Raw genomic sequence first — 17,897 nt, forward strand, 5'->3', positions numbered from 1 at the left:
GAGACTGGATAAGTGCCTGAGCCTTACTGAGTTCTCAGATGGCCTGGACACCAAACTGCTAAACTGTAGGCTGTTAGAGCACGAGTACTGCAGGGATATAGATAAATTCAGTTGTAGAGACTGAAGAACTCTGAGTAAGAGCAAAGTGTCAGACTTACATGATACTAAGCAATGTTACACATGGCAGATGTTGGTTTGGTTTTGTTCTAAGTTACTTGACCACAGAGATTCTGCATATTACTTGAATCAGTTTTGGGGTTTTACTGTTACAATGCTTGTTGAAGCTGAGCATTGCATCAAGAAAAGTTACTGAATTTACTGAAGGTAAAACACAAGGCAGAATCAGCTGTCATTTTTTCAGTTCTTTAAGAACTTTATCTGTGGCTGCCATGCATAAATGCATGCTGGTCATATCTCTTAATGTGTGAAGAAATGAGTTACTTGTCAGACAATGGAAACTGCTTAAGTGCCTAAAAATGTATTAAAAAAGTCAGCATCAACATGTTTTCTTGACTCTGGTGCAGTGTCAGACCCTCTTTGTTCATAGGTGTAAAGTGAAAGCAGTACTCAAGAGTGAAATAATACGGTGGCGATCGTGAAAAGCATTTGCCTTAATGCTGATGAGACTGTGTGTGTTGCAAGTTTGCAGAACCACCTTGTAGAATAGATCTGCTAGACAGGCTGAAACCACAGGGGAGATGTGTGTGATGTTTGTGAGCAACTGAATGCTTACCTCGAATGTCAGTGTTAACTGAGCTGTGGTCATTCATAACCTGCAAGCCAAAAAGCTATTCAGATCACTGCCTGCTCTACAACTTCATCTTTTTCTTGGATGAGCGGGAGAACAATTTTTTGTTTTTAATGTCAACATCAGAAGATCAAAATTAAATTGGTAGTGGTGGCGTTCATGTAACAGTAATTTGACATGCTACCTTTGCATCTAGTCAAGTAGACAGCCGATGTATGTGTGATAACCTTGTGTTAGAATGGGACTCGTTGTATTAGATCATTGTAGTTCTGCAGTTCTGAACAAGATTTCTTTAGGGGACAGATTGCTGAGGTATATGAAGTGAGTGAACAAATGTTTCTTACCAGTACTGAACGTAGATGGATCTGGACAAAACTTACTGCACCAAGCCAGAACCTTTTTGAGAGGCAACCAAGGAAATGGGCTCTTTTGAATGGAAGTTTATCAGTGAATCTTACATTCACTATCTTGCACTTCCTGCAAGGCATGACTCTGTTGTTGAACAGACACTGCGTGTGAATAAGTGCCTAAGTGACTTCAGATCAACAAATAGTAGTGGCATAACTGTCCTTCAGTTCACTCACTGTTTAGTATCTTGGACTTTGTTGACACGGCTGTGGCCATGGCACTGTTAGTGATGTTATTTAGTCCTGATGTATTTGGCAGATTCTATAAGGCATGTGAGTGTTTGTATAGAGCACTTACCCTTCCAGGGAAATGAAAATTTCAAGTGTAGTGCCAGCAAGAAAACGCATTTGTGCTTCAGAGTACAGGCAAATGTTATTGGCAGTGCCCTCATCTTTATTCAGGTTATTGCTGTTTCTGACACCTCCAATCCTCAATCTTCAGGAGACAGTTATGTTCCTGAATTTATCTAACCAGATTTATCTGCTAATTTGAATGAAAACCGATGCAAGCAATGTGGTAACAGTTTCCACAGGATAGCTGAACTTCTTGAAGCCACCCTTCAGTGTATTCTTTGTTACACAGTTGGGCCAGTTTTTCGTTTAGAAAGTTCAGACTGGAAACACTTGCTGTCACCTTGATCTTCCTAGGACCTGTGAGCATCTAATTCAGGTTCAAACAATTAACTCCTGCACATCACCTGAGATCCTCTTCTGAAAGTAAAGAGACACTTCTCCCTTGCAATTGATAATGGTAGAAGTTTTTATTCATATTCAAAGGAAAAGGGATTATTTGCTCCATTTTGAACACAAAATATGTAAATGGACATCTTTTGAACCCACAGAATTCTCACCTACTGTCCTTAATCCTACTGACTCGTGGTGATGTGTTTCTAAATAACATTCTGAGTCTTCTATAATGGGAAAAAAAAAAGTGTTCTGTTATACTTGGTTTCAAAAACAACAAACAACCTTCAAGACCAACTAATGTTTGGTCTTGTTTTTATGTTTGGTTATGTTGTTTACATGGGTTGTGATGAACCATGAGGTTACCAGCATTCCTGTAATGGTGGCAGCATGTACTAAAGCGAAGTCCTATTTCTTTGTCTCTTCATATAAACGTGTGCAAATATAGGAGTCATCCTCTCAGCGAGGCAGGCATTTCATTCTAAAAATTAAATGAGGCCAGAGCATATTCTTTCAGTCATTCTGACTTATGCTTTCAGAAAACTTGGTTTTCTTTAGGCGCTCAGTAGCTTGCTTGAAGGTGCCTTCCATGGAGATGTACTTCTTTGACTGTTAAATGTACTTCTGTACTCATTCCACAAGCTTTCAGCAAGAACAGCTTTCCTGTAATATTGTCAAGGACGGGCCAGACAAAAGCAGTCAGAGCATGTCTTTATACTGTCTTTCGCGAGGACAAAACAACCACAAGGCACTGTGTGAGATTCCAGCTCAGCTGTTCACAGCAATCTGTTTGTTTACAGTTCTTCACCCTTCCCTGAAGTTCGCTCATTCTTGTAAAAGAAGAGTGATCTGTATCTGTCCTGAGACTGCATGCTTCATGCTGTCAAAAGTGCTGCTAAAACGCTGGTGAATCAATTTGAAAACATTTTGAGAAAACTTTAAAGGTGCATTTCCTGCAGTGCAGCGTATATACGCCTGCACTAGCTTGGATAATAAAACCAGTCTGGCTGTAGCAGTACGGAGGTTTAGGCATCCAGCTGTATCTGGTGGAGTAAATTGTTGCACCTGACAAACCACGCTGCCTCTGCCAGGTGGCACACACTACTCATGGAGTGCTGGTGTGGGTGCAGCTGTGCACCATGCTCCAAAATGGCATGTCAGTTTTCTTGTCCCAAAGCTCCTGATGTCAAACCTTTATTATTGTCTTAAAACACCATAATCTTTCCTTTATAGAAATAACAGTATTTTTTTAATAACTAAGTGCTTTGTTGATTCTATCAGCCAAAAAGTAGGTGAGAGGGAAAAAAAAACTTCAAAAGCAGAATAGATACTTTATTTTCCCTTGGCTTTCTACCCTTACTTATTTAAACGAAGCAATTACTGCCTTTAAAGTAATTTAGAAGAAATGTGAGGTACTCCTAGGGATTACTGGCTATAATAGTACCAGCTAGTACGTAAAACCTTCATGACTTCTGTTGACAGCTAGTTGCAACGTGACTATAGGCCTAAGAGTTTTCTCTCAGAATAAGTAATGCATGTAAGGTTAAAGCTTATGCTGGACTTAACGTATTGTATGCAAGATGAAGGAAATGCTTTGTTATTGTGAAGAAATGAATCCTAAAGGAATAGAAAGTGGAAAAAAATATTTTGTTACAAATGAGTCAGAAAAGTAGAATGAAAGGGGTTTTAGTACAGCCAGTTCAGATATTTAGCTTCCTTGTAAAAAATAAAAAATAAATTCATTTTCAAAAGCTGTGAAGGGAAATTCACACTGGTTTTGTGTCTGATGTAAGAGATATTTCAAAGTAAGTAACAAAATATATTAATAATAAATATCAGATTTCTAGGTGAACATCTGGAAATACCTGTAATTACAGTACTGCTTTCATATAAGAAAATGAAAGATGCAAATATTTTACAAATTGTTAGCTAGAAATAGGTTTCTGTCCTTGTTCTGTTTAAACTGTTGCATAAAAAAGAAAAGTCTTTTGTAACATTTTTCAATAAGTAAATCATGCACATAATAAAGGAGTAAATATCCTTCAAATGAAAGGACAAATACAGTGGATATGTGAGGTATTGCACCAAGAGTTTCTCAGACTTTTGAATTACATATATATTCGATTAAATTATATTCAAGTTTGTAATTTGGCTGCTTTTTGTCCCAATCATGACAATTTTACATTTACCCAGGCATTCACAATTTTCTGAGGGACTGGGGAGGGGACAATAGAGAAGGGGATGAGAGAACATAAATCAGAATTTTTAATGAAATTCAGTATGGAAAAAAGTCAGCTTTTTATTTCCGTATCTCCACCTAACTTTCTACAAAAATAACTGTACAAATGTTGTTTCTGTTACAGGCAACATTAAGCCTTTGCAGTAACAATTGCACAACAGTTGAAATTTCATTTCCTTCTGAAATGTAACTGTTGCTGGCTTGGGATAATTAAAGGATCTAACAGCACATATCATTATGCAACAGACCACAAGAGCATATGAATAAGTGTTTAAATGTGATATGGGATATATATCTATATACTTATATACTGGAGAATGTCTTTTAAATGCTATATTGTCAATTAATTTTATGTGTATGATGTATTTTCTTCATGGTATCTTTGGTATCCATACCAGTGTTAAATACAGAAATGGATATGGAGCTCTAGATATATTGGTTATAATTTCTTGTTTGGTTTTGCTGCAATGTTGTAGTTGTGATTCTCTCCTCTAAATATGAAGACTTTTGCATTTACTGTAGAATTTAAGTTACACGTATTTGGTTAGTAAATGTTGTGGGCTGGATGCCACTTCTTTTTATTTTCTTTCTTTGGCTGAACAATGGCAGAAATTACTGACTTGCAATTTAATGATGCCATGGGGTTTAAATGCAACCTTGTAATTTAAAATGTATTTTTACCTATTAAGAAAGATAAAGTATTTCTAAATCAAAAAGTTCTCATAGTATCCTTTTCTGATAGAAGGGATTGACCTATTCTAGCACAAGTGGGGTCTGCTTAATATTGTACTGTGTTTTTTCTTGCTGTTTTGCTAGTGCTTATTTGTTATAAAAGCAGTTGTGCTGCTTTAAGAACTCATAAAGACAAGGAAAGTGTTGTTAAAGCAGTTAAACGTAATGATAGCACTTACTTAAATCCTGCGGAGCACTTTGCTCCAGTGAATCAGGAAGGGAAACCTCTGCTACCTTAGAAGTGAAGCCGCCAGCTGCGTGCTGCTGCTCGTGTGGTTTGTTTTCACTCTGAATGGTGAGGCTATCTGGATTAAAAAACAATAGCTGAAGGCTCGATATGTATCGCAAGTCTGAAATTACAGACTTCAGTCGTAGCGCATCGGAACTTTTGCTTTCCTGTTGCAAACTAAGTGCATTCGTATCTGGTTTTTGACTTCACTTACGGACGTGGTTCTGCTCCCGGTGGTTTCAGGAGGCAGCGCTCCCCAGGTACCCGGGGCCGAGGTGCGGGTGAGGCCGTTACTCACCGACACGAGGCTGGGGCGCGAGGCTGAGCCGTGCGCGGTCAGCGGGCACCGGGCCGCTTGGGCGGCCAGAACCGCCCCGGCTGGCGTCACCCGCGCAGCTCAGCGCGAACACAGCCACCCGCAGCCGCTGAGGTGAACGGGAGCGTGTCCCGGGCTGCAGCGCTCAGCGGGGCGGGGCCGTGGGACCGGCGGCAGCGCCGGCTCCGTACCCTCAGCTTTCCCCCGTCCGGTCACGGGTTTCCTCGCACCTCTTCTCGGGCTCAGCACGGTTTCCCCCCCACCTGCCTGTGCTTTGAGGCGGGAGCTCTTTTCTTTAGGCTCTCCGCGCCCCGTACCGGCAGCTCTGCAGCTAACGACCCCGGCCCCGCTCCCGCCCCGCCGCCTCAGGGCCGCTCCGGCCCGGCCCGGCCGCCGAGGCGCGCAGAGCACGCCGGGCCTTGTAGTCCCCCCCCCTCCCCCGAGGCCGCCCGCGGCTCCGCCGCCAGGCACGCCGGGCTTTGTAGTCCCCGAGCCGTAACCGCGTTGCCCGAAGCCTATTGGCGGAACCCTCGCAGGGAGGCGTCTCCGGAGGGGGGGCTCGCCCTTCCCCGATTGGCTGCGCCCCTCTCCGTCCCGCGGGCGGCCGTGCCGTCACTTCCTCCCCGGCCGGAGCTGGCCCCGCTCATTCTCTTTAGTGTTTGCCCTGTGCCCGCCGCCTCCCGCCGCGCCCCCCGCCGCCGGCCCATGGACTGAGCCGCCCGCAGCCCGCGCCACAAGGCCGGGAGCCGCAGCCCAGGCCGCCAGGTGAGCGCCGCCCCCGCCCCCGGCGGCCCCGCGGGGGGCTCGGCCCGGCCTCGGCGCGGGGCTGGGCTCGGTGCCGGCGCCGAGGGGCTGGGGCCGAGGGCTGGGAGCCGCCCGCTGCAGGGGCCGGGGGGCGCTGAGGGGCCTGGGGGCGGCTGCGGAGCTGGAGGGGCCCGGGGTGAGTGTGTGTGAGTGTGTGTGAGTGTGTGTGTGGCACTCATAACGGAGCCGGCCGCCAGCTCCCCGCGTGCCCTGGGACTGTTGGTGAAGGCCGCCCCGCCGAGCTCCCCGGCCCGCCCCGCCGCCGTGCTGTGCTTTGGCTTCTCGGTCCGTAAGCGCCTTGGGTCTCCCGGACGCCTCCCGGGGCTGCGGCCGCGGCTGTCGTGTGGAGAAGGGGGCTCGGCCGTGTCCGGGCATCCTCTGAGGCGCGCAGCGGCGTGCGGTTAGCTGGCCGCAGAGACGTTACGTGTCGGTAATTAACGGGGTGTCTGTCACAGCCCGGTGTGTGCTCAGAGTCCATGGGAGTATCTTTTACTCTATATTCTGTTCTCTGATATTAGATCGGAATTGCCTTCCAAAGCTTCATACAGGACATATGCAAGCCACAATTCCTTATTCTTGCTTTAAGCAGCCGTTCTTTCTTTCCTTGACAATTTCACAATGTTTACCACTAATCACATTTCCACCATCAGTACAAGTCAAAGCGTCGGGTATATCAGGGCAGAACTGAGGTGTTCACGGGCTGAAGCTAATCTGGGTAACATAACTGTAATTGTGTGGAGTCAGAGCAGGACTGAAAGCTGCCCTTTGTATTCCAGAGCTCACTGAAAAAATTGCAACTTTATTCTGAGGGCATATGAACTTTCAGAAAAAATGTCTTTTAATTGCATTGTCTAGAGTCCTTGCCAGGGGGTTGATTGTTTTATTAGAGTTCCTGAAGATGCAGCTGGAACAGTGGAGGAGATCTGTGCATTGATTATTGTGTTAACCATAATTAGTGGCTGTGGTTTTTTGACCTGTGCAACTTCAGAAGAAAATATACACATGTAATCAAATTCTGTGAGATACCTTTTGACAGTAGACGTGAAATATCTCTTGGCTAGAAGTGAGTGTCTAAGCATTTGTTTGTGATTGCCGTTCCACTTTCTGCTTTATTCTTTCAAGTTATGACTGGGTTATGTGTACATCTGCTAGTTCCCTCTTTTCCTTCAAATTTTACTTTCAAATTGTAACTTTTCATCACCTCTTCTCTAATTAATAATCTGTGTCTTAGCTCCTGAGCTGTTTTGCCTAATATTTAGTGTTTTCTGTCCTTGAAGATTTTTCTTATCTGTGCTCAGAAAGAACATCATCCTTTTCCTCAATGAGTGCTGTCTTTGAGGTGTACCTTATCCTGCCCAAATGCTATAGAAGAAGATTTGTCTAGGAAGCAGCATTGTTCAGCTAGTCGTTTACGTTTTGTGTAAATAGCCTTGAGTCTGTAAAACATATAGGTTTCTTTCGTCTTCATTGGCAGTGCATGTTTATTTGAATTTCTTAGTTGTACATAGTTAAGTATTGTTCTGAATACAGTTGCAGAAGTGAAATGCTGTAATGTTTTTGCTACATACTACAAAGCTACTGGTGATGTGGGGTTTTCAAATCTTTGTTAGGAAATAAGCCATCTCAACAAACCTGTGAGAACTTGTGGCAATTTGTTCTTCATGCTCCAGAATGAGTGTGCAACAAAAGAAAGAGGCTCAGCCACTGTATTGGAGCTACTTAAAGTTCTTCTAAGAAAAGGGAGGAAGCCTTTCTAACCCTTGTTTTGGCTAGGTAATAAATAGGTAACGCACAGTGATCTCCCTCAGCCTGTGAACATCAGGTGAAGGTTTAGGTATGCTGGCCAGTTGGTCTATCTTGGTGATGTGGCCGTAACTTCTGATTTCTCGGGCTTGACCTCATCCATTATATCGGCTCTATGGGGACCACTCCTGAGCAGCAGCTGAGCACTGCTGCGCTGCCTCGCTTTTACCCAAGTGAGAACTGGCTGACGTTGAGTAGTAATAGAGCTCTGGGCATGTAAAATGCAGGTAGCAAGGGGCTAGGTAGTAAGTCTTGTGCTGTTCTGAAGTTCACTTACTTGTTTCAGTTGTGCCTAGGTCCCACCTCAGATCCTTGCATCCTGTTGCAGGGATAGGACTTGGCTTTTTGGTTCCACATCTGTGAAATGGGTAAACAAACATTCCTGCTTTGTGAACGGTTTGGTATTGATGAGGACAACCTGAACATCTTTGCTGTGCAACTGCAGAGGCAGCAACTGTAAAGACGCAATACAGTATTAAGCATCCAGTTTCAGAAAAAAAAATGTTTAGTTTAAAAGCTCATTTCTGGTAGGTAAGACTTTCTTGAAGACATGATTTATAGTCGGTGACCTCAAGAAGTGCTTGAGAAGAAGAAATTGCAAGTCTGAGTCTTGATGATTTTATCAAGTATCTGTTCTGTTTCTCGTCCTACTCTGTTCCCATTCCACAACAAGCCCTCCCTCTCTGGTGCCAGTAGTTCATGAACAAATGCAAAGAATGTTTTAAAGGGATGCACATGCGAGTTCGTAGGAAGTAGCATAATGAGAATGTAGTCACTTCTGGTCCACCAAATGTGCACATCTGAGAGATCAGGACACGTTTCCTTATTCTGGTCCTGACCATCAAGAAAACAAATTTGTTTGAGAATCTGGTCTCTGTTGTGTTTTCAGCTGGCCTGTCAGCAATCAGAGCGAGTCCATGGCAGAACCAGCCCCGTTTTGCCAAACCTGCTGTTTAACTGCGGGGCCGATGCCCTTCAGTGATGAGAGAAGGAAGTGTTCCGTTGCAGTCAGGTAGACAGAGGCATGTGCATAGTGCTGGGAATCCAGGGCTGAACAGGACTGGTACTCCATCTGTCTGCAGTGGCAGTTATGCCAATCTCATACTAACTGAACGTTTATCAATCACAGTTCACCAACAGCTGAGTGACCTCTGTCACCCAGCATGGTGCAGTACATTGCAATCGTTACCATCAGAAAGCTTTTTTTCAATGCACTTTCTTGATGCACGTCTCGTTCAGTTCCTGTACGCACGGAGAACAGGTTGTCTTTTCCACCCAAAACCCTTTTACATACTTGAGGACTGCTGATTGTTGGGCCCCCTTCAGCCATCTCCTCTTCAGCATATACAAGCCCAAACCCTTCAAGGTTTCTTTTACATGGTGTTTTATTTCTTTTTTTTTTTCTTTTTTTTTCTGTAACTGTGTGTTTCTTGCTTTTCTTGCCTTTTTTTTTTTTTTTTTTTGCTAACTGGTCCACAATGGGCTCGAAGCACGATACCCACACAGTACAGTTGCAGTGCTCTATCTGGGGTCTCCCTAACACTGGGCATGGAGAACTCCTCCTGCTATTTCTCAGTTTCTGGATCTCAGGATGACTTATTTTTTGAAAACAGCCTGTCAGCTTTGGCTTGTCTTAGGTAATGCACTGTTATGTTGGTTGTGACTCCTTTCTCAGTTTGCTGGTGTCACTTGGTGGTTTTCCTGTCCTATGTTTGATCAGCAGTGCCTGCCTAGAACTTTGCATTCGTTCCTGCTGAGGTTGTGAGATTCATTTTGAGCCTTGTTTGACCACCAGGGATGGCAGGAGAGAATTCAGTTGTCTATATACAACTTGGTTTTGAACCTGCCTGGAATGTTATTCATTTAATTGTTTTCCAGATGCTTTAATAAGTTATACCTCCAGAAACACTTCAGAAGAGAAGTCAAACTAATAGGACTGCAATATTTCTGTCTCCCACCTTCAGTTTCCAGTTAAAAAAAAAAAAAAAAAAAAAAAAAAGGTACAGGGTTTGCCTTTTTCAGGCTTTTGTATCCCCCTGTGTTCTCAGGGACTGCTAATAACTGGTTACAGTTCTAAGATTCACTGTAAGACTTTGAAACAACTGAAGTAAATTCAAGACCATGTTTATTTAACTCCTCTTCTAACCTTAACCAAGGTTGAGATCTTACCCAGTTTGTTGCTGGTAGCAATGTTGTCTGCCATCTGTGTGCAGTTGGCTTCAGTCATGGAAAAGGAAGATTAAATGCTTTGTGCTATATTTGTAAGCAAAATAAAATACATTGATTTCTATTTAGAACAGTCCATGCAAGTGACAGGTTTCATATTTAGTACTGAAATGTTTTTATTCTAAAATGTTTTTAGCTAGGTTGATTTTTAGACGTCTGAGGGAAGTCACCATTAGACCAGACGTGTGGCCAGAAGGTAACGCTGACAGCCACTTTCTGTAGTTAATAGCTGATGAAGTTTCTCTGGTGCCTTGGTTTTGGTGTTTTTTTAGTGAATTAAGTTCTAGGTCTAATTTTGGTAGCTGATCTTTAGGGCTATTAGACAATGAACTTCTGCAACACTGGAAGCCTTACTGCAGGAAAACAAATCACAAGTAATTCTTAGTCCTGCAAAGAGTGCTGTGAGATTCCACTCTTTGTGTAAGAAAGCTCATGTAAGTTTGAGGCAAGAGTGGTGAAAGACAACTGTGGGATCAGGTTGGAATTTCTGCTTGGGAAATCATAGCTGTTTTGAGCAGTCTGCCAGTAAGAATTTAATGGACATACAAAATCCTGTCAACCAAAAGGATGAGGTAAAAATAATGCTGTGGTGAGACATTTACTACAGATCTTTTTGTAGTTTTAGGAAGTGAAATGCTAACTCTCTGTTTTTCCTTTTAGGCATTCTCCATCATAAATATCCTATTCGGAACTAAGCCCAAATCTTCACTGTCTGGATCTCGTAAAGGTACAGGAAACTTACTTAAAGCATTGAAGTTTCTTACCTTTTATTTGCATTATATTGAAGAAACCACAAGTTGTGGTAAAAACTTGATTATCCTGTGAAGTGTCTGTTTGCTGTTTGACCCTCCAGCTTCTATCTGTAACACCTTTGGCAATTATGGTACAAAACAAAAAAAGCCCCGAGAAAACTTGATACTATTCTAGCATAGCACTGTCTCAATGGAATTTAAAATGTTAATGTCTGAATTAGCAAAAAGTAAATGTGGAAGGGTTGAGCAAGGTATGTGATTAGCAAGTTACTCTAAGAGGGTATGAGTAGAACATTTGTTCCTTTACCTATCTGTCTTTCAATCTCTGTTAGTCTGTAAGTTCCAGCGATGCCTCCAGTATGGTATAGGGGTCTGTTAATTTGTAGCAGCATTCGTCTTGAAAAGTTTGAAGTAGTTAACCCCTGGTTACGTGGAAAAATCAGCTGAAATACTAGCAGCTTTTTGTTTCTTCATCCACAGAGACAGCCTTTATAAATTGTTAGGCTCAACTTTCTAGATTATGGTGTGTTTTTCTTGAAGAGTTATGAGTTTGTAAAGCCATTATAGGGTACAGAGCGTATTACATTGAAAAAGCATTGTAAACCATTATCCACAAACAACATATAATTGAACATACAGTGAGGGGCAGTAGGTTCTTATACCGTAGTGAAATATTTCATACAAATCAAAAACAGCATTGTAAGCTGCACAAATAGCTGAGAAATTACAGACAAAATCCTAGTTTGCGTTGTGAGAATGTTCTTGTCAAACAGTAGCAAACAGTTACTTGTCAAAGTACTAAATAAATCTTTTTAAAAAGAAATCAGAATTGCTGTTTGTATAGACAAACTTGTAACATGATTGTGTAAATTACCACTTAGTGTCTAAAATTGTCAGAAGTTTATGAAGTGGGATTTTAACAATCCATAAGATGTTTTAACTGCCTCGTGATGAGGGTGAATTTATGAAGCAGTAGTTTGGTTCTGCCAAAATTCTATCTAATGAGCTCTGAAATAGTTCTGAATTGGTGATAACTTGCTGGATGTAAATTCAACTTCTGATCAGGATATAAAAACATGACGATGGTGTAGGGTGACTGAAGAAGAAACGTGTCCGTAGAATCATGATGTGATGATGATGTACCAATTGTTGTAGAAACATTCACTTAATACAGATAAGCTAAGAATGACACATCAATTGGAAGCAGTTTTATTGTCATTTGCAATTTAGCTGTCTCTCTGATAGTAAATTTCTGTTCAGCTGTGGAAAAAGAGTGGCATGCCCAGCTATCCACAACTGAATGTCATGGGGATAAACCCTGAACTCTGGTGTGCTCTACAGGTTTCAGATTGCTGTTCCAAGTAAAGATTTAGATTTTCTGATTCCTTAAAATTGCTTTGCTGTTAGGCATTGTTTCCTTCCTTCACCTATAGAAACAGTCATGGCAAGGAGTGCTCACATGATACTGCTGGGTACAATTTTTTCTTCCTTGTTAAATGAATAGTTCCAGAGGCCAAGTATTTGTACAGTAATTTTGGTCATTAAATCATGGTTACGCTTGTGATTGCAAAGCATTTGGCAAAGAAGGACAGGTGGGACTGCTGCCATCTTATGGGTGCATAAGGTGAGCTGTGCTTAAACTTGTGGCACTTGACTTCTTGTGAGGTTGGAATCCTTTTGGATTCCCAGAAGGTTAGATGTGAAGGCTGAAGTCTTCCAGCTTCTTGACTTGAAAGGCTGGAAGGGGGTGTGTGGTGAATTCCACCAAGGAGAGCTTCAAAGGCTTTCCTAGACCCTCAACAGTCCGTTTAAATGTTAAGAGCAGCCAGATTATCAAAGCAGCTGGGCAATTGGTTTCCACACTGAGAATAAGCATGTTGGATGCTATGGTGTCTACAGTGATTTTCTTTTTGCCTGGTTTTGGAATGTGAACAGCTGAAGTCTATTCACAATTGGGTGGGTTTCCAAAACTTTACTGTTTCAAGTGCTAGGATGTGAGTTCAAGTCTCCATAGATTTTGCGAGTAACAGCTTAATTTTTTGTCCTTAATGTTATTCTCACCAGAGCTGTTTGAAGAAAAGCTTTTTCAGACTGAACTCTGATGATTATAACTCTTGATGGAGTGACATCAGAGTAGAAAACAGTCTGAGAAGTCCTTGGCTAAGGTTCTCTAGTATTCTGCAGTAAATATAGAAAGTGAACTAATAATATCCTTGACAGGGACTTTCTTGGAATACAAAAAAATAGGGATCAGTATAACAATTTGACTAGTATCATGGGAGTAAAAGAGGATGAAGGCAAGAATAATACATAAAAGTCAACTTAAAATACTTTGTTACTAATGTTTTCAAAGCTGAAGCACTCTTCACATTGAGTAATGTTGGATTTTGCTCTGAAGCCCTTATTGACGTCCTTGAAACAGTTGCTGTGAGTAGACATAGGTGGCTATAAAATGTCTTGGTTGTTCTGGGGATATACAGATAAAGTTCAGTTGTACTCTGCAGTAGTAGTAGTAGCCTCCACTGTGTCCAGGAGGCTGGTTTCTAGCAGAATGGTGATGTAAAGTATCCTGTTCTGAACTGGTTTTGGAATGAGGAGTTATGGTTTTATCTAATTTTTAACCACTATCTAGGGCTTATAGAATTGCTGTATGGAACTACAGAGTAAGTTTTGAGAAAAGGAAATATAAGGGGTGGGTTTTTTAGTACACCTCAAAAATATTGGAAAATTGAATACAATATACAGAGAAACTATATACCAACTGTAATGGTGACAATGAAAGTTGAAATGCAAGTTGTAAATAGAAAGTACTCAAAAAGAGTAAAATGGCTGTTGATTTTAAATATCTAGTGATGCTCTGCTTGAATTCAGGAGACCTTTGCAGATTTCTAGCCAGGAATGGATTTGATGAGATGCTTCTTCAGTGGAGCTTTGCTACTGAAGGTATACTATCCTTCTCTGCACTGTATGACAGTTAACTAGCAAATCACCTTAATGTACGTATCTTGGTGTTGAATTTCCATGTTCCCTATAACCAGATGATTGCAAATAAGGGCAGAATAGTGCCTTTAAAAATGAAGCATTTCTAGGCTGAGTTCTCTTTGAATAATTTCAGACTTCCACTCCAGCATGATCTGAAAGGTCCTAACATTACTGACTTCAAAACCAAAAGTTTGGTGTCCTCTTCTCAAAATGTGTGGATTACAAAGTGTTGAACTTGATTGCCTTTGATGGGCTTTGAACTTCAGTAGGAAAAGAGAATTGGCTTCTTTTTTTATTGCACTACAAGACTACGTATTCTTTTCTTGGTAATTATTGTCATATTATATATCTGAAAAACTTCAGTGTTTCTAGTAATGCTCCTGGGAATGAAACTTGGCTATTGCAAAATTATTATCCTGGAGCCTTAGTCTACATACTTTTCATCTTTCTCTTTGAGCTCCTTCAGACAAGAATCCCTAATACCCATTCTACAGTTACAATGCACCTAATGCACAACTTTTGCAAATTTAATAGTCAAATACAAAATTTGCTTTGCCTGTAATCAACATATAGATCTGGTGAACTAATGAGCTCTTCTGAACTAATTTCCCTCTCTAGTGAAAAACAAAACTATCCAACCAGTAGTATGGTAAGCCTGATGTGTTTATGATAGTTCTTCAAAGTCAAAATATTCCAGATAGTAGATGAGTGTGTGTGTTGTTTTCCAGTAGCTTTTTTCCTCTTACCAAATAAAATCTTTGTATCCATGAGTGTATTACCCTAAATTCTCCTCTTGGAACTGTTCTGTCACTAGCTAGCTAAAAGTTTCGCTCTGACTCATTGCCACTCCTCTTGCATTTGGAAGTCCATTCACAGGTTCAGAATTTGAAGCTTACAGAGCACTTGTGGAGTTGTGTTGCCACTAATAGCTCCCTGGTGGTATCTGGAGTGATGGTTTCACTTGCACCCTTCATCTATAAATGAGGATAGAAAAAGACTTTGGTGCCCTAGTAATTCACTGGCAGGACCAATGGGTGCATACGTGTGTGTGTGTTTGTGTGTAAAACCTGTTTACTTGGATGTAAAATTTACTTTGAACAAACAGACTGATATGTGGATAGTAAGCGGATATGGACAGCTGAGCTCTGGCAGCAATGATATCCTTCAAACTGGCAACCTGTTAGTGTATATTTAGGTTTAACTGTCTGAGCATGAAGATAATGTTGCATCCATGTGTAAGAAAAATCTCACACTAATTTGTTGGTGGAGGAAGGACCTATTACAATACTTCACCACGCCTGCTGCCAGTTCATTGCTTGGAGGTGTTTTTTCTTAAATTAACTTTGTTGCCTACGAACACTTTCAACCCTTGTTTACAGGACTGTAAGGCCAAATAACTCCCAACTGATGGCCTGAGACACCTTATGACTCAAGTAGATGTACCCTTCAAAATGCATGTCACTTAAAAAGTTTATAAACTCTTATACCTTCTTTTTCCTTCAGTAGTGATTTTGTCACTCCCTGCTAGACGCCAGTTGTGTTCTCCTCCTAAATGGTTAGATGTTCTCTTTAGTGAGCCTGGAGGGGGGAAAAAGTGATTACAATAGGGTGCATGCTCTAAAGAATTGCTCTGTAAATAATACATTTGTTGCTTGCCTTTCCAAGGTAAGAACCTGAAATGGTAAAATGCATGAAGTGTAATCTGTTCAGGAAGGTTGCTCCACAGCTAGTGTGTAAGCAGTGACTATCAGTTTAAGTAACAGGATTGCTTTGTAAGTTGATTCAGTGACAGAGCAGACAGGTTGTTCATCTTAACTGAGCAAGCATAATTAAGGCTTTTATGCTACTCTTTCACAAATTAAAACAATATGGAACTGAAATGACAGAGCTTAGAGATTGAAATGTGCTATTAAAACTGTATGTCTAAGTGACTCACTGCATAGAAAATGGAAACAATGCCTGCTTAATTGAATGCTTTTTCCCCTTTTCCCTTTTTTTTTTTTTTTAACTAATTGAGAAATAATTTTTAATAGATTGTTACTTAAAGACTGCTAAACATTCAATATAATATTTTTTTTTCATCTTTACATTTTAGGTCAGCAATTTGGTTCCATTATACTGAGTTTGCCTGCATTCAAAGCTGTTTACCTACAGTAATTTTCTCTGGTTGGAAGTGAACATGTCTCAAGTTCAAATTCAGAATCCTTCTACTGCCCTTGCAGGGAGCCAAATATTGAATAAGAACCCATCTCTTTCACAACCATTGAGTATTCCTTCTACTACTAGTTCTTTGCCCTCTGAAAATGCAGGTAGACCTATCCAAAATTCTGCTTTACCCTCTGCATCTGTTACATCCACCAATGCAGCTGCAGGTAAGATTGAGTGTCTGTTAATAAATGTATGTATTCTAGATGTCTTGGGCCTATGAATATTTTAAAAGTAGTATTTATCCAGCTATAGTAGCTTGTAATGTGAACTCTGTATTGCAGACATCTAGATGTTAGGACAATGTGGGATTTTTAGTTAAAATGGTAGTAGAGTTCATTGCTACCTGTTCATTTATCTGTTTTCTGTAATCTTTCAGCTCCTTCTAACATGGCAAACCCCAAAGAGAAAACCCCAATGTGTCTTGTGAATGAGTTAGCCCGTTTCAACAAGATTCAGCCTGAATATAAACTTCTGAGTGAGCAAGGTCCAGCTCATTCTAAGGTAAATATTCGTATAAGTTTATTGTTTCTGTTCAAGATCTTTCACGTTTTTAGTGGAAAGGCAAAGTACGTGCTTTTGGTGCAAGATAATACAGAATAACAGAGAGGAATGGGAAACTCATCAAAACGCCAGTGATAAGGGAGTGTGAAGCTGTAATATGTGCTAAAAGGTTGGTTTCCCGAAGTATATTACGGTTAAACTTACCTAAAACCACTTAGTTTTTTGAAGAGTTATTTGATGGCTCCATTATGAGGTGCTTGGGTTTGGTTTCCGTTTAGTCAAGCAAGGTTTGCCCCTTGCAGCTTTTGCTCAGCAATTTTGTATTAAGTATGAGCTTTCATGATCTGTTTCTGGTATGAAGTTCAACTTGTGTTCTGCATCTTACCTTCAAATTTTCTGTGTTCTTCCTGTAGTGCATTTTAATATTTGGAGGTAAATCCCACAATTTTTAAAAGATCAAAATAGTGTCTTAGTCTAAATTATCCTTTGAGTTGCAGGAGGTTTTATGGAAACTAATTTTCTGCAGGAAAAATACTATATAATGAGTTGTAGGGCTTTTGTGTCTATGTAGTTATGTAATTTAGCAAACAGATCTTTAGCCCTTCATGATGGGAATTATCAAAATGCCTAAGATAAACCACGATGTGTTGTTCATCACATAACATTGTGTATCTCTTACAGTTTGCTAAAACCTCAGTAATATATAATTTGTGTAGTGTTCTGTTTGTGTGTAGAAAGAGAACTTCTCAGGAATATGGCAAATATACAAACAATTTGTGTAACTTCAAATAATACTGAAAATGTGATCTTTAGCATTATTTACATTTTCAATACTCATTAGATATCTCTGTTGTATGAGTACTGAGGTCAAGGCATATAAGGAAAAACAACATGGGATATCCTAATCTGACATCCTCTCCTTAAAGTGTTTCCTGGAACAGTGTGAGTGTTGTATGTTAGAGGAATTGCCTTCAAAATGAATAATACTAAGAACTAAAATCTTTTATCCATAATATGTGTAATGGCAGCTTCAATGTGCAAAGCTGGCAAGGTCTGCATTTACAAAAGGTATTGGAATAATAATCAGAGCATCTGTTCACTTGCATTTTTATTCTGATTGAAATTAAACTTCATTTAATTACCAGGGAGACTTTAGCTTTCTGTTGTCTGATTAATTTGTGAAAATTTAGGGCAATATATATTCTTCCTTATCCCACATACTTAAAAAGAAGTGCCACAGAGTTTTGCTCTATAATCAGATAGGCT

At 40.8% G+C, this 17,897-nt stretch overlaps 1 protein-coding gene and 1 long non-coding RNA gene across 12 annotated transcripts in view; one reads left to right on the forward strand and one right to left on the reverse strand.

Annotated features, from left to right (window-relative positions):
- Positions 1 to 1,897: 1,897 nt before the first annotated feature.
- LOC311445440 lies at positions 1,898 to 5,510 on the reverse strand. Its single transcript, XR_014698407.1, has 3 exons — positions 5,254 to 5,510; positions 4,990 to 5,115; positions 1,898 to 2,742 (listed from the first exon to the last, which is right to left on the reverse strand). It is a non-coding gene; the product is annotated as an uncharacterized lncRNA (long non-coding RNA).
- A 459-nt stretch (positions 5,511 to 5,969) lies between these two features.
- Positions 5,970 to 17,897, forward strand: part of STAU1 (staufen double-stranded RNA binding protein 1) — a 30,887-nt gene continuing 18,959 nt past the window's right edge. For 9 of the 11 annotated variants that reach the window (XM_084538473.1, XM_084538478.1, XM_084538477.1 and 6 more), the window contains exons 1-4: positions 5,970 to 6,120; positions 10,849 to 10,915; positions 16,018 to 16,294; positions 16,507 to 16,631. In XM_084538473.1, coding sequence (XP_084394599.1) covers positions 16,102 to 16,294; positions 16,507 to 16,631 — 318 coding nt within the window. In that variant the 5' untranslated portion in view covers positions 5,970 to 6,120; positions 10,849 to 10,915; positions 16,018 to 16,101. The remainder of the gene's footprint in view (positions 6,121 to 10,848; positions 10,916 to 16,017; positions 16,295 to 16,506; positions 16,632 to 17,897) is intronic. The other 2 variants (XM_084538476.1, XM_084538479.1) reach the window with 1 other exon arrangement.

This window comes from Aythya ferina, assembly GCF_964211825.1.
Source record: "Aythya ferina genome assembly, chromosome: 16".
Taxonomy (NCBI): domain Eukaryota; kingdom Metazoa; phylum Chordata; class Aves; order Anseriformes; family Anatidae; genus Aythya; species Aythya ferina.